Genomic DNA, 14,876 nt, shown 5'->3' on the forward strand with positions numbered 1-14,876 from the left:
GTCTAGAATGGTTTCCTGGACTGGAGGGAGTTTGCCCGGGTTTTTGACTTGCTCTCTCCAGTTCAGCTCCCATCCCCTCCCCTGTTGACTTATCCCCACTCCGGTGCTGCAATTTCAAACTTCAGGCAATCAGCAGCTGCAACGTTAGCGACATGATCTTGCTTGCCATCGGTCTGCCCCGGAAGCCTTCACTCTGCAGCTGCTTCCTGTTCCTGTGTCGGTGGGACACTGTAGAGAGGCTTCTGGGGCAGGACCGACAGCAGCAGGATAATGTCTCCAATGCTGCTGGATGCCCTAAGTTTGAAACTGTAGCGCCACAGGGGGTTCGTGGGGACAGGAGAGCCATACCAGACTCTGGGGGTAGCCTGGATGGGGAGCTGGAGCGAGAGAGAGATTTGGTGGTGGGGGAGGGGCAAGACTAGTGGGAGGCAGGGCAAAGGGCGTGGTCATGTGTCCTCTTTTTTGACTTAACAAATATGGTAACCCCAGCTCTTGAGTTTCTCTTCTGCAAAAGGCAGAGTTATGAAACAAATGATACAACAAAGTTAAGTCTCCGGGGTCCAGAACTGCATTTCTCCTGAGCTAAACTGACTTACCAATTGTGTTTGTTTTGCAACATGAGATAAGAAGCTTGGAGCCCAATGTGTGCAGCTATTCAGCGGTTCCATGACTCAGAAACACTGCAAAACAAAGGTCTCCCTGTGCACAGCCAAGCTGTGGAAAACAGAAACAAATATAACGTTTCTCAAATGAGGGGGGGGGGGGGGTTGTGATTTAGGGGCTCATTTTCAAATTACTTAGACATAAAAAGACCTTCTGTGGTACTTTCTGTGTTTAAGTGCTTTGAAATGAGCCCCTTTAGTGAATTGTGAACCCAAATTCAATAAAAGCCAAATAAATCAGCTTTTTCTAAACACAGATTTTTTATATATACAGTCAAACCTCGGTTTACGAGTGTTTTGCAAGACGAGCAAAACATTTGCAAAATCGGCACCTCAGAAACCGAGTTTGACTCGATTTATGAGCGCCATCCCCTGTGATCTGGCATCCCCCCCCCCCCCCCGAGTACCGAAACGAAATCCCTTACCCCGATTGGGCACCGAAGATCCTCCCTCTTCTGGGCTGGGCGGTGCGTCAAAGGAGATCGTCCCTGTTGCCTGTGCTGGACTGGGCTTTGAGCATTTGTGCATGCTCAAAGCCTTCTGATCTCGCTCTCTCCGAGATTCTCAGATATATATATAGAGAGAATAATGTTATATACATATTATATATATATATATAATATATATATATATTCTAAACACAGATTTATATATATATATATATAATAATGTTTGGTTTTGTTTGTTAATTTCATACTCTGTTCCTGTACTGCAGCTATACATCTCTTCTCGTATTACTGTACCTTTTCTTCAGAAAGATAAATTACCTTTAGGGATACAACACAGAGTACATAAAGATTCAATCGTGCTTACATTCTTTCTCTTCTGATCTACAATTTAACGTCTGCATAACTAGTAGCTCACTGCAAAGTCATTTTTCCCCCAGTCCTCTTTGGATGGGTATAAAGACATCTCAAAGCAGGTGTGATCAGGATAATGGTGAACCCATTTCACTGGCAAAGGCCCAAAAAAGCACTTATCAGCCCATGCAACAGACCCTGAAAAATAGATTAAGGCCGCATGGGGCACCCTTGCACAAATGCTTTCCAGCAGCAAAAGATTCTCTTGTGATAAAAATACCAATGAACTTCTTGGAAGAAGTGAAAAGCCTGCTTTCTTTAAACAGTTAGGTGACAATCTTAGAAGGCAAAAATTGTTACTGCAGCAGGGGGGGGGGGACCATCAAAATACAGCAACCCAATGGTTCCTGTCACAAAGGCATTTATGCGCACTGTGGGAGCGGCTGATGCCTCGGCCAAGACGACAGCAACCTGTAAACCACACGTATAACTACGTCCTTAAAATTTTTAATCATCTGGCATCTGAAAAGACTGACAATTGGACTTACGAAAGGAAGCGCACGCCACCTGGCAGGTACCAGTAAATAGCCTTTTCTGTAAGCTTTGTTACGACGAGTGCTAGCTAATTGTAAACTGGCTAAGAACAGTGCGCTCAGACCTAGTTAGTAGATAAGAAACTCGCGTTTTAACGCCAAATGAAGAGTTGTGATGTGACAGCATGAAACAATCCCTGGGTGTCCGGTTTTCAGTATAAATGTAGTGCATAGATCCACGTCAGCTCCCTGAACCGAAAAGTTGTTGCTGCTGTGTGTGGTTGTGTAGGTTGATTCCCTTTTACTTTTGCTGAGATGCCTGGAAGGCCTTCAGTTCCAGCTGGTACCATTCAGGTGCCTCAAGTTCAGTCTTCCCCTGTGGGCTGAGATCGTACCCGTAGGCCACTGTCAGTTCGTCGTCCTGCTCCACAGCCCTGATGGTCCGGATGCATTTGATCGGCCCAAAACGTGGATGAACAAACCTAAACATCAAAGCAAGTTTTAGGTCTTTAGGAATAGGCATTTATTCACAACACCACATCATTTCTGTAGCTGGCCGATTTTACATAAGCAGACAGTCAAAGAGAAGAACACCTCGCCTTGGGATGTAGGCAGACAAACAAAAAGGCAAGGCCTTTTCAACCAATGATTACATTACATTAGCGTTTGCTATTCCGCCATTACCTTGCAGTTCAAGACGGATTACAAAAGAAGTTATCTGGCCATTTCCAGACGAATTGAAGAGTAGAGCGGGTTGCTTCAGAGAATTGGGACGAGTCTTTATTCAAAAATAAAAAGTCCCAACAAGGAGCCCTGTTTTGGCGTGTGGGAACGCCTTTCTCAGGGGACACTTGGCTGATGGTGAAGTACAAAACACACTTAGTAAGAGAACAGCAGCGCTCTTCAGCAGTGTAAAATGAAAGTGTGTGTTTTGTACTCCACCATCAGCCAAGTGTCCCCTAAGGAAGGTGTTCCCTACACCCCGAAACAGGGATCCTTGTTGGGTCTAAATGTTTTTTAATAAAGACTCGATCATTGGTTGAAAAGGCACCTCCCTTGCCTTTTTGTTTGTCTAATTTTACATAAGAACGTACGAGTTGCCATCAAGTCCAGTATCCTGTTTCCAACAATGGCCAACCCAAGTCGCAAGCACCTGGCAAGATCCCAAAACAGTAAAACAGATTTTATGCTGTTTATCCTAGAAATAAGCAGTGGATTTTCCAAGTCCATCTTACTAATGGCTTGTTCTGCATGAATATACTTTAAAGATATACAGTCAAACTTCGGTTTGCGAGTAACGTGGTTTGCGAGTGTTTTGCCAGATGAGCAAAACACTCGAGCAAACTTTAACTGGCAAACCGAGCGTTGACTCGGTATATGAGCTTGTCACCCCACCCCGGGAACCGGCTTCTCTCCTCCCTTGCGGCCCACCCCCAACCCTTACCTCCATCGGACACCGGCACACACTAAACCACAGGACAGACACGTGCCGGTGCAGAAAGAGCCTGCCACTGATCTTCTATGTGGGGTGCTGTAGGGCCTTGAGCATCTGCGCATGCTCAAGATCTTCTGGCTCCCACTCTCTCCGAGATTCTCATATTCCTCCCCTTCACTTTTGAGTCTCACAATGTCACTTTTGCACTTCTTCCTATCACTGATATATCTTAAAAAGATGTCTTGTCTTCCCATTTTACCATGTCAGCTATTTTTTTCTTCCATTTGTATCTTTGCTTTCTTGACTCCTTGACCAGCCTCTCTTAACTTTTCCAGATATTTTTGCTTCTCTTCCTCTTTCTGTGATCTTTTGTAGTTTATGAAAGCTAATCTCTTATTCCTTATCTTCTCAGCTACTACTTTTGAGAACCAAAGCGGCCTTCTTTTCCTCTTAGTTTTAATGACTTGCCTCACAAAAAGGTTTGTCGCCTTAAACTAACTCCTTTCAGTTTTACCCACTGCATTTCTACTCCTTCCAGATGTTCCCATCCAGACATTTCCTCGACGTAATCCCCCATCCGAACAAAGTTAGTTTTTTTTAAAGTCTAGAACCTTTACTACTTTTGAATGAGCCCTCTCTATGTTGTTGTTAGGTGCCATCGACTCATGCTCGAGTCCTTGCGACTTGATGAATTGTAGATCTAAAAAGAAATTGGTTTTGTGCTAGTCCAGAAAGGTCCTACAGCATCAACCCCATGGTTTGCAACATGTCCAGTCATCTGATTGCAGGTCGCCTTCTTCGTCGGTTTGATCTCTTCCAGAATTGATTTGTTGGTTCTTCTGGCGGACCACGGCACCTAAAATCCTTCTCCAGCACCAAAGCTCAAATGAGTCAATTTTCTTTCTTTTTGTTTCCGTAGTGTCCAGCTTTCGTATCCGTAATTGACCACTGAAAAAATATGTGCATGGACAAGTCTGATCTTCGTTTAGAGTGTTACCGCCTTGCTTTTGAATACTTTGTCGAGAGCCATCATTGAAGAGCGACCACGTGCTATTCTGCAGAGTATTTCCTCCCTGCTAATTGCTTCTTTGTTTACAAAAGAGCCCAGGAGATTGAAATCCTTTACAATTATCGCCTTCAGGCTCAAAATCTTTATCATTTTTCGTGTTTATGATCTTTGTCTTGTTTATGTTCGGCTTTGACTTTTCTCAGTAGATACAGCATGTCTTCTTTGCTGCTGGTGATGATGTGGTATCATCTGCATAGTGCATGTTGTTTATATTTTGGCCACCAACTGTGAAACCGACACTCTCTTCTTCCAAATTTGCTTTTCTGAAGATGGGTTCACCATACAGGTTGAACAGGTAAGGTGACAAGATGCATCCATGCCCAACGTCAAGTTTTATTGGAAACCAATCAGTATTGCTGTAATCAGTTCTCACTGCAGCTTCTTGATTTTCATATAGGTTGTATTTGGGTAGTCCCATTTGCACTACAGTTCTCCATAGTTTATTGTGATCCACACAGTCTAAAGCTTTGCTGTAGTCGATGAAGCAAAGGTATAGGGTTTTAAAAAAAATTATTTGCTCTTCTCCAATATCAATCTAACATTGGCAATAATGTCTCGTTACTCAACCTTTTCTGAAACCAGCCTGTACTTCAGGTAGTTCTTGCTCAACATATGATTGGATCTTTCGTTGTATTATTTTCAGCAATATTTTGCTGGCATGTGGAATTAATGCAATTATTCTGGAGATGGTATAGGTATGAATAGTGATCTTCTCCAATTGGTTGGCCATGTTTTTTCAATCCAAATCTGTTGACACAGTTGAGTGAAGGCAATGATAGCACCTTCTGAGCCTTTTATTATTTCAATTGAAATACCTTCAGTATTGACTTATTTTCAATAAAGCTTTAATCGCTGCTATGACTTCTTTTAAAATATCTGGTTCTTCTTTGGCTTGTTTCTAGTTCAGTTTCCCCAATGTTACCTCAGTGCCTTGTTTGTATAAATGTTCTGTATATTCTTTCCATCTCTTTTTAATGCTTTCTGGATCATTCAATATCATTCCATTGGCATCTTTAAGCATCCCCAATTGAGGTTGGAATTTCTGCCGCAATCTCTTAATCTCTTGAAGAGCTAATCAGGTTTTTCCATTTACATGTTCTGATTCAATTTTCTGACAAATATCCTTGAGATATCATTCTTTGTCTTGCCAAACTTGACGTTGAAACACTTGGTTCATTTATGATACTTTTTCTCTATCATTGGATAGTTTTGCTTGTCTTTTTTTTGCTGATACTTTTCTGGTTTCTTCTGAGATCCATGGCTTTTTCTTCTGGAGTGTTTTTTTAGCTTCATCACTACTTACAGTTTTTATGTCATTCCATAACTCTTCAGGCTCTGTATCTCCTGTATCAAGCAAGGCAAATCTGTTGTTTAGTTTTATCCAATAGTCTGATGGAACGTTTTCAATGTCAGATTTTGGGAGGTCTCTGATGATCTTTTTCTTGCAAAGCTTCAACCTTCATCTTGCATGTCAAAAGCTCAAGGTCACTTCTACAATCAGCTCCTGGTTTAGTCCTTGCAGTCAAGACTGCAGATTTCTGTCTTTGTCTTACACAGATGTAGTCAATTTCATTTTGATACATGCCCATTTGGAGAGGTCCATGTGTACTGATGAAATTTGTGGTGTTGGAAATGTGTATTCATGATTGACAGTTGGTTTGTTTTGCAAAACTGTACTAAGTTATCATCAGCTTCATTTCTTTCTCCTATGCCATGCTTTCCAACCACTGCATTTTCAGATGTACTTCCTACTTTTGCACTGAAATCCCTCATAATGATCAGTAGATCTTGTTTTGCCATTTGATCTATTACATTTTAAAGTTGTTCATAGAACAATTCTAAATCCTCATCTTCTGCGCCTTTCGTTGGGGTATATACTTGGATCAAGGTGACATTGATTGGCTTTCCCTGCAGACGGACTGACATAACTATCACTGATAAGCTTTCAAAGATGGTACTAAAGTACAATGTTATCATTGAGGATGAATTCCACGCCATTTTTCCTGTGTGTTTCATGACCAGAGTAGCAGATCTAATGCTCGTCTGATTGAAAATGGCCCTGTCCATTTCAGCTCGCTGATCCCTATTAAATCGATTTTGTTTTTTTCCATTTGATCATTAACAATTTCTATTGATCATGCATGATTCATGCTTCGTAAGTTCCATGTTCCTATGTTGAGGATATCTTTACAGCTTCTGATCTCCCTTTTCTGTCCAGCAACATCAGCATCAGGATGTCCTGGTGGCTTTGATCCGTCAGCTTCATAAACACTGGGCATACTCTGGGAAATGGTCAGCTCTTCCCTAGTAGTATGGTGAGTACCTTCTGACCTAGGGGACCATCTTCCAGCACTATACGTCAATTTTTTATGTCTCATCATCATCTAGTTTTCTTGGCAGAATACAGAAGTAGATTGCCGGGCCTTTCTTCTGCACAGTATAAACTTGATGCTGTTGCCGTTGTCACATTAGACGCGATCCTCCGCCTCCAACACTGCCCATCTGCTGCTGCCCAGATGGGTGGTACATTGTTAGTCTGACATCTCTGCTGAAACCTGTCTGCCTTGGGAGGCCCTGCTGGTAGTGAAACTACCCATGGCATAGCTTTCAGCTTCTCATATGTACACAAGCCCCAGTGGCACATCAAGCCCGTGTACCATAGAAACATAGAAATAGACGGCAGATAAGGGCCACGGCCCATCAAGTCTGCCCACTCCAGTGACCCTCCCTATCTATCTTTGCGGATAGATCCCACATGTCTATCCCATCTGGCCTTAAAATCTGGCACACTGCTGGCCTCAATAACCTGAAGTGGAAGACTATTCCAGCGATCAACCACCCTTTCAGTGAAGAAGAACTTCCTAGTGTCACTGTGCAGTTTCCCGCCCCTGATTTTCCACGAATGCCCCCTTGTTGCCGCGGGACCCTTGAAGAAGAAGATGTCTTCTTCCACCTCGATGCGGCCCGTGAGATACTTGAATATCTCGATCATATCTCCCCTCTCTCGACGTTCCTCGAGTGAGTAGAGCTGCAATTTCCCTAACCACTCCTCGTACGGGAGCTCCTTGAGTCCCGAGACCATCCTGATGGCCATTCTCTGGACCGATTCCAGTCTCAGCACATCCTTGCGGTAATGCGGCCTCCAGAATTGCACACAGTACTCCAGGTGCGGTCTCACCATGGATCTATACAGTGGCATAATGACTTCAGGTTTACGGCTGACGAAACTCCTGCGTATGCAACCTATGATTTGCCTTTCTTTGGATGAAGCTTGCTCCACTTGGTTTGCAGACTTCATGTCTTCCCTGACAATCACCCCTAAGTCTCTTTCTGCTTCAGTTCTTGTCAGAATCTCGCCATTTAGGGTGTAAATCTTGCATGGATTTTGGCTTCCCAGGTGCATGACTTTGCATTTTTTGGCATTGAAGCTGAGTTGCCAGGACCTAGACCAGTGCTCCAGCAGAAGTAAGTCATGCACCATATCGTCTGCCATTGCTTTTTTGTCTGTTGTGCTTTTGCTCACCACATTGCTCAGTTTGGCATCATCGGCGAATAATGTTATTCTACCTCGGAGCCCTTCCGTCAAGTCTCTTATATAGATGTTGAACAAGATCAGGCCCAGGACGGAGCCTTGTGGCACTCCACTTATCACCTCCGACATTTTGGAGGGGGTGCCATTCACCACCACCCTCTGAAGCCTACCCCCAAGCCAGTTCCCAACCCATTTGGTTAAATTGTTGCCCAAACCTAAAGAACTCATCTTGCTCAGCAACCTGCGGTGTGGCATGCTATCAAATGCTTTGCTGAAATCCAGGTAGACGATGTCCAGGGACTCACCAACATCCAGCTTCCTCGTCACCCAGTCAAAGAAGCTTTTTTTCCTAAGGGCTCGGTTGTTTCCAAGTGAACCCACCTACACAGCCTTGTACTTACGGGTCATAGATGCAGTTAGGGGTGAAGGAGTGGTTGGCCTTGTGTCCCAGAGAGGCACAGTATTTGGCTGTGTGGCCATATGGCTCAGGCACGTCTAGCACTGTTTCTTCATCAAGAGAGATGGTGTTTCCATTCAGAGCCCAGTCACGACTATCCACCTGAGACAGGAAACGAGAGTCAGCAGAAAGTACAGCAGCAGTGGCTTTCCTTATAAGTCTCAGTTTCACTAAAACCCACAAAATATAGGGGAGCACACCTTCTAGGGGAAAACACCCTCCAGGGATTCAAGACAAAGTTAGACAAGTTCCTGCTGAACCAGAACGTACGCAGGTAAGGCTAGTCTCAGTTAGGGAACTGGTCTTTGACCTAAGGGCCCCCGCAGGAGCGGACTGCTGGTCCGCTGGTCTGACCCACTGGTCTGACCCAGCAGCGGCAATTCTTATGTTCTCTCCCATGTCTCTAATTTCCAGAGGAATGCTTTACAACAGTGGTCTCAAACTCACAGTCCAGGGGCCACATGCGGCCCGCCAGGTATTATTTTGAGGCCCTCGGTATGTTTTCCATAATCATAAAAGTAAAATGAAAGTTTCTTGATCATATGTCTCTTTAGCTATAAATGACAATGTTATTATTAAGACTTAGCCAAAAGGAAAGATTTATAAACTAGAAAGACTTTTACCTCATGCAAAATTGTCATCTTAAATAATAAAATGCTAGCCGCGCATGCGCACTTGCCTCGCGTGTTCCCTGATCCCTTTTCTGTCGGGATGTGGCAAGACAAGGGAGCATGCGCGCCCTTCCCTGCTCTCCACCTCACAATACGGCCCTACCGGCCAAAGCCGCGGCAAGGCAGTGCGCAGCGACGGTTGCCGGGAGGAGGCCGCGGCGGCTTGAGGCGAAACGCGGTGCAGAGTGGCGGCTAGCACCCCCTGCCCTCTCCGTCGCGGCCCAAGAAAGACGTGGCAGTGCAAGGCCTGGACGTCACCGCCGCACGATGCGACGCCTGCCCGCTGCACAAAAAAGAAAACGCTGCGTTTCGCCTGGCCAGACATGTTGATGGTGGCGGCTGTGGAAGAGGGAATGGGAGCAGACACCAACTCCCCGCAACCCGGCAGAGGCCCCACACACTCCCCCCAACTCTGCTGACCCTTGCCCCTGCCTGTCCCACAGGGCACCCCTAGCAATCCTGGCCCACAATAGTCGGCCCAGACCTAAGGAAGAGGAGACACTGGAACACCAACAATGCAACAGGTACTCTGGATGGGGTGGAAATAGGAAAGGTAAAAGGGGAAATGGGAATATTGGTAGGTAAAAAGAAGGGAGAAGGACTACTGATGGACAGGGGGAGCAGGGAAGGGGTACTGCTGGACAGGGGGGAGAGACAGAAAGAAAGGGGGGCAGGGAGAAAGAAAGAAAGACCCACATACAGAAAGAGAGAAATAAATGCTTAAGTCTACACATCTATTCTAGCACCCGTTAATGTAATGGGCTAAAAAACTAGTTTCTTTAATAAGACATTAACTATTTTTTCTGAGGCCCTCCAAATACCTCCAAATCCAAAATGTGGCCCTGCAAAGGGTTTGAGTTGGAGACCACTGCTTTACAACATAGCACAGTGATGCTGTGAACTTAAACAAACACAGCAAAATGCACATAGCCTGCTGGACAATACCTTTTATTTTTAGAAAAATAATTTATATTCCGCATATCCTACAATTCTATGCGGATTACAAATTATTCAGATACTCAAGCATTTTTCCCTAACTGTCCCGGCGGGCTCCCATTCTATCTAATGTACCTGGGGCAACGGGGATTAAGTGACTTGCCAAGGGTCACAAGGAGCAGTGCAGGATTCAAACCCATAACCTCAGGGTGCCAAGGCTGTAGCTCTAACCTATGCACCACACACTCCCTTATGTTCTGTGTTGCTTTTTTTTTTTTTTTTAGATATGGGCTTTTTATCTTTAAATAGTAATATAATAAAAGATGGCATAAAAGACTATGTGAATAGTTCAGTCCACACCATTATCCTAGCCACACTGCTAAGAATACATCCCAGAGTATGATCACCTGCAAGATTTAATACTTAGAACATAAGAGATGCCGCTGCTGGGTCAGACCAGTGGTCCATCGTGCTCAGCAGTCCGCTCACGCAGCGGCCCTTTTGGTCAAACACCAGTGCCCTAACTGAGACTAGCCCTACCAGCGTATGTCCTTGTTCAGCAGGAACTTGTCTAACTTTGTCTTGAATCCCTGGAGGGTGTTTTCTCCTATGACAGCCTCCGGAAGAGCGTTCCAGTTTTCCACCACTCTCTGGGTGAAGAAGAACTTCCTTATGTTTGTACGGAATCTATCCCCTTTCAACTTTAGAGAGTGCCCTCTCGTTCTCCCTACCTTGGAGAGGGTGAACAACCTGTCTTTATCTACTTTGTCTTGAATCCCTGAAGGGTGTTTTCCCCTATAACAGACTCCAGAAGAGTGTTCCAGTTTTCCACCACTCTCTGGGTGAAGAAGAACTTCCTTACGTTTGTACGGAATCTATCCCCTTTCAACTTTAGAGAGTGCCCTCTCGTTCTCCCTACCTTGGAGAGGGTGAACAACCTGTTCTTATCTACTAAGTCTATTCTCTTCATTATCTTGAATGTTTCGATCATGTCCCCTCTCAGTCTCCTCTTTTCAGTGGAGAAGAGGCCCAGTTTCTCTAATCTGTCGCTGTACGGCAGCTCCTCCAACCCCTTAACCATCTTAGTCGCTCTTCTCTGGACCCTTTCGAGTAGTACCGTGTCCTTCTTCATGTACGGCGACCAATGCTGGACACAGTACTCCAGGATAGTATAATTTTGCCTTCCTGCTTTCTTTGCTATCACTCCTGGCAGAATTTTGAGGGCGCAGAATTCCTCATCCCCCCCCCCTTAGGACGTGTGGAGGGGCATAATCGAAAGGGACATCTAAGTCCGTTTACATCCATCTCACAGGTCGTCCAAAGTAAAAAAACAGCTTAAAACACATTTTCGAAAGATACATCCAACTTTTTTTTCGTTTCGAAAATCGTCTGATTATACGTCCTGCCGATCTGATTGTCCAAGCCACTAAATCGTCCATCTTTATACCACATTTTTGGCCAACTTTCTGTCCAAGTCCAAAACGCCTAGAACAAGCCCTGTTGGACGTGGGAGGGGTCTGCAAAGTGATGGACTGCACACCCAGACATGCCACCTAAATAGTGGGGTACCTTACAGGGCACTGCTGTGAACTTCACAAAAAGGGTGCCATGGCTTCTCCTCCCTACAGCTCCCTTATAGGTAATGATGAGCCCCCCAAACCACCTCCAGAATCCCCTAGACCCACTTATCTACAACCCCAAAGCCCTTATGGCTGCAGGACCCACTTATATGCCAGTAAAAAAGGGTTGGGGGATATATAGGGGGGTGCACATATTTAAGTATCAATGCAGTGATTACAGGGGCTTATGGGCATGGGTCCTCCTCTCTATGGGTCCCTAACCCACCCACAAGACGACTTAAGCTGCCTCTGGGCTAGACAACTAGGCTTTCCTAGGCGGCCAGGTGATGATGGTTTGGAGGCTGAAATTTAAAGTTGTGAATAAAATTATGGGGGTGTGGGGGGGTTGGTGATCACTGGGGTAGTGTGTGGGGGTCTGTTTTATGTATTTGCAGTGCTTATCTGGTAACTTTAGGTGGGTTTTTGTGACTTAGACTATGTTTTACATGGTCTAAGTCACAACGTCCAAGTTCTGTCTAGACTCTGTTGTAAAACTTTCGGCTATAAATGCTGTACGACTAAGTCTAAGCCGGCCCATGTCCCGCCCAACTCCCGCCCTCAACACGCCTTCCGAAACGCCCCGTTTAGCTTTGGTTGTTCAGCAGCATTATGAAAGCCTAGGTTGTTTAGAAATAAGTCCAAAACCCGTTTTTATTATCGTTTTGAGAAATGTTTGTCCAAGTGCCGACTTAGGCCGGTTTTTGGACATTTTTCTCTTTCGATTATGTGCCCCATACAGTTCCGAACATGCTGTGCAGAATCGAGTGCAGACACGGGCAGTAGAGGAGGAAGTGAACCACTGCACAGCAGGTCACTTCCTCCTCCTATGCCGGCTTGCTGTTGTTCAATGCCATCGACTCATGTTCGAGCCCTAGCGACCTGATGAATTTACAGATCTAAAAAGAAATGGATTATTGTAATATCCTCTACCTTTCTTGTCCCACCTACTCAATAAACAACTACAGACCGTGCAGAACACTGCCCTCAGAATGATCTATTCCCTTGGAAAATTTGACCACATCACCAACGCCTTCCTAGATTCACACTGGCTTCCAATACAAGCCCGCATCCAATTCAAATTATACTGCATGTTATTCGAAACATTAAACGGAACGGCACCCACCCACCTAAACAACCGTCTAAACAGGAACCTCTCAACCAGACAGAGGAGAACCCAATCCCCTTTCTCCTACCCCCCTTTTAAAGGAACTAAACGCAAAAAGATGTATGACAACTTACTAGCAACTCATGCAGCTAAATTGGACCCCACTATCACCAACCTACTGACAGCATCAACTGACCTCAAGGCTTTCCGCAAAGAAATCAAGACCCTACTATTCAAGAAATTCACCCAAATGTCCTAATCCCTTCCTTTTCCCCTTTCGACCCCTCTTAGCATCTTTACTTCAAAATTGTTTTAGACCTTACGCCTTTAATTGTATTCCTCTTCCTGGAAAAGTCCAGCTATCTTTTTGATGTACTAGGTCCAACGTCTTTAATTGTATTTCTCTTCCTGGAAAAGTCCAGCTATCTTTTTGATGTACTAGGTCCAACGTCTTTAATTGTATTTCTCTTCCTGGAAAAGTCCAGCTATCTTTTTGATGTACTAGGTCCAACGTCTTTAATTGTATTTCTCTTCCTGGAAATGTCCAGTTATCTTTTTGATGTAATCTGCTTAGAACTGCAAGGTACAGGCGGAATATAAGCCATTAATGTAATGTAATGTAAATGGGTTTTGTTCTAGTCCGGTAAGGTCCTCCAGCGTCAACCCCATGGTTGTTTTCAACGTGTCCAGCCAACTGATTGCAGGTTTCCCTCTTGACAGCGCCAGTTGGCGCGGTTGAACAATCAACCGCTGGCCTAATTTACCGGCACCTAGCACAGATGCCTAGGGATGCCTAAGTCATACCTTGCCTATTCTTCATGCCTACTTTTCAGGTAGGTGTCATTAGGCGCCTTTTCTTAGGCATTGGTAAGCACGGTGGAATTCGGCGCTCAACTCTTAATTTTTAAAAAACTTTTTTAAAATATTTTTATGGCATGGTAAATTACCATGCCAATTAAGCTCATTTAAGTCATTTTGAGTTCAGCGCAGAACTCAGCTGGTTGCCCTTAATCTAGGCAGTGCTTATAGAATCAAGCTCAAAATGTTTGGGGGGTATTTTTTTTTTACATGGGCCAACAAAAAATGAGAGAGAACGTTGGTCCCGACCCATGTTTGGGAAGCTCTGCCTTAAATGATAATCGCCCACTGAAATATCACAGGCACCATATCTCGGAGTGCGAATCTTTCCAAAGATCTGTTTTTGTCAGGGTAAGCCAGACCTTCCAAGTCGATACTTTCTGGACGGAGGAGGTCAGAGACAGGGTGGGGCTTTTACTGACTTTCTGGTTGCACTCACCTCCTGATGCGTAATGCGGACACCATTGTAAAATGACATCACCGCATTAGGACCAGCTGCTACTTTAGCGTACAATCCTTCCCCAGCACTGGAAATAAGAGATTCAGCAACATAGACCCTGAAAAAAAAAAAAAAAAAAAGACAGGAAAAGGAGGAAGAATGAGTCTCTCTTCTGTGGCGGACATGCAATCTCTGCCACCTTCCAGACCATAATGAAGATGCTCATCTGCTCAATACTGTTCTGTGACCATCTTGAACATGGTGGCATAGTAAGTGGGGGAGGGGGCGATCCTCAGGCGCCCGTCCTCCCCACGTACACACCACTTCCCTTCCCCCCTTACCTCTGTCACATGCCTGGTGCAAGCAGCAAACTCCCAACCTGTTGTCACGCCACCGTCGGCTTTTTCTCTGACATCACTTCCTGGACCCACACCTAGGAATTACACTTCCCCCTCCGCATTTGCGGTGATAGAGGAACGGCAAGGCAGCGAAAAGAGAAAAAAACGTGAATAACTTTTCGCATGTTATTCGCGGTTTTTCTGTTAACTCCCCCCCCCCAAAAAAAAAGAAAGACACAAAACCATGAAAAACCTGACCTGTTCCAGTGAAGGAAGTGCAGCTGGGAGGATCGATTTTCTCTGTGCAGTTCTGGGAGCAGCGATTTTCTGTGATTTAAATTTGGGGGGGGGGGCTTCGATTGAAAAACCGCAAATAACTGCGGACCGCGAATACAGAAGGGGAAGTGTAACATCAGAGGAAG

The 14,876-nt window shown here is 44.9% G+C and overlaps 1 protein-coding gene across 2 annotated transcripts in view; it reads right to left on the bottom strand.

The window, feature by feature from the left end:
• Positions 1-1,953: 1,953 nt before the first annotated feature.
• SETD7 (SET domain containing 7, histone lysine methyltransferase) overlaps positions 1,954-14,876 on the bottom strand; it is a 75,872-nt gene continuing 62,949 nt past the window's right edge. For both annotated transcript variants that reach the window (XM_033939516.1, XM_033939525.1), the window contains 3 exons: positions 14,117-14,234; positions 8,433-8,590; positions 1,954-2,477 (listed from right to left, as the gene is read on the bottom strand). In XM_033939516.1, the coding sequence (XP_033795407.1) occupies positions 2,297-2,477; positions 8,433-8,590; positions 14,117-14,234 (457 nt within the window). In that variant the 3' untranslated portion in view covers positions 1,954-2,296. The remainder of the gene's footprint in view (positions 2,478-8,432; positions 8,591-14,116; positions 14,235-14,876) is intronic.

This window comes from Geotrypetes seraphini, chromosome 1, assembly GCF_902459505.1.
Source record: "Geotrypetes seraphini chromosome 1, aGeoSer1.1, whole genome shotgun sequence".
In the NCBI taxonomy this organism is placed as follows: Eukaryota; Metazoa; Chordata; class Amphibia; order Gymnophiona; family Dermophiidae; genus Geotrypetes; species Geotrypetes seraphini.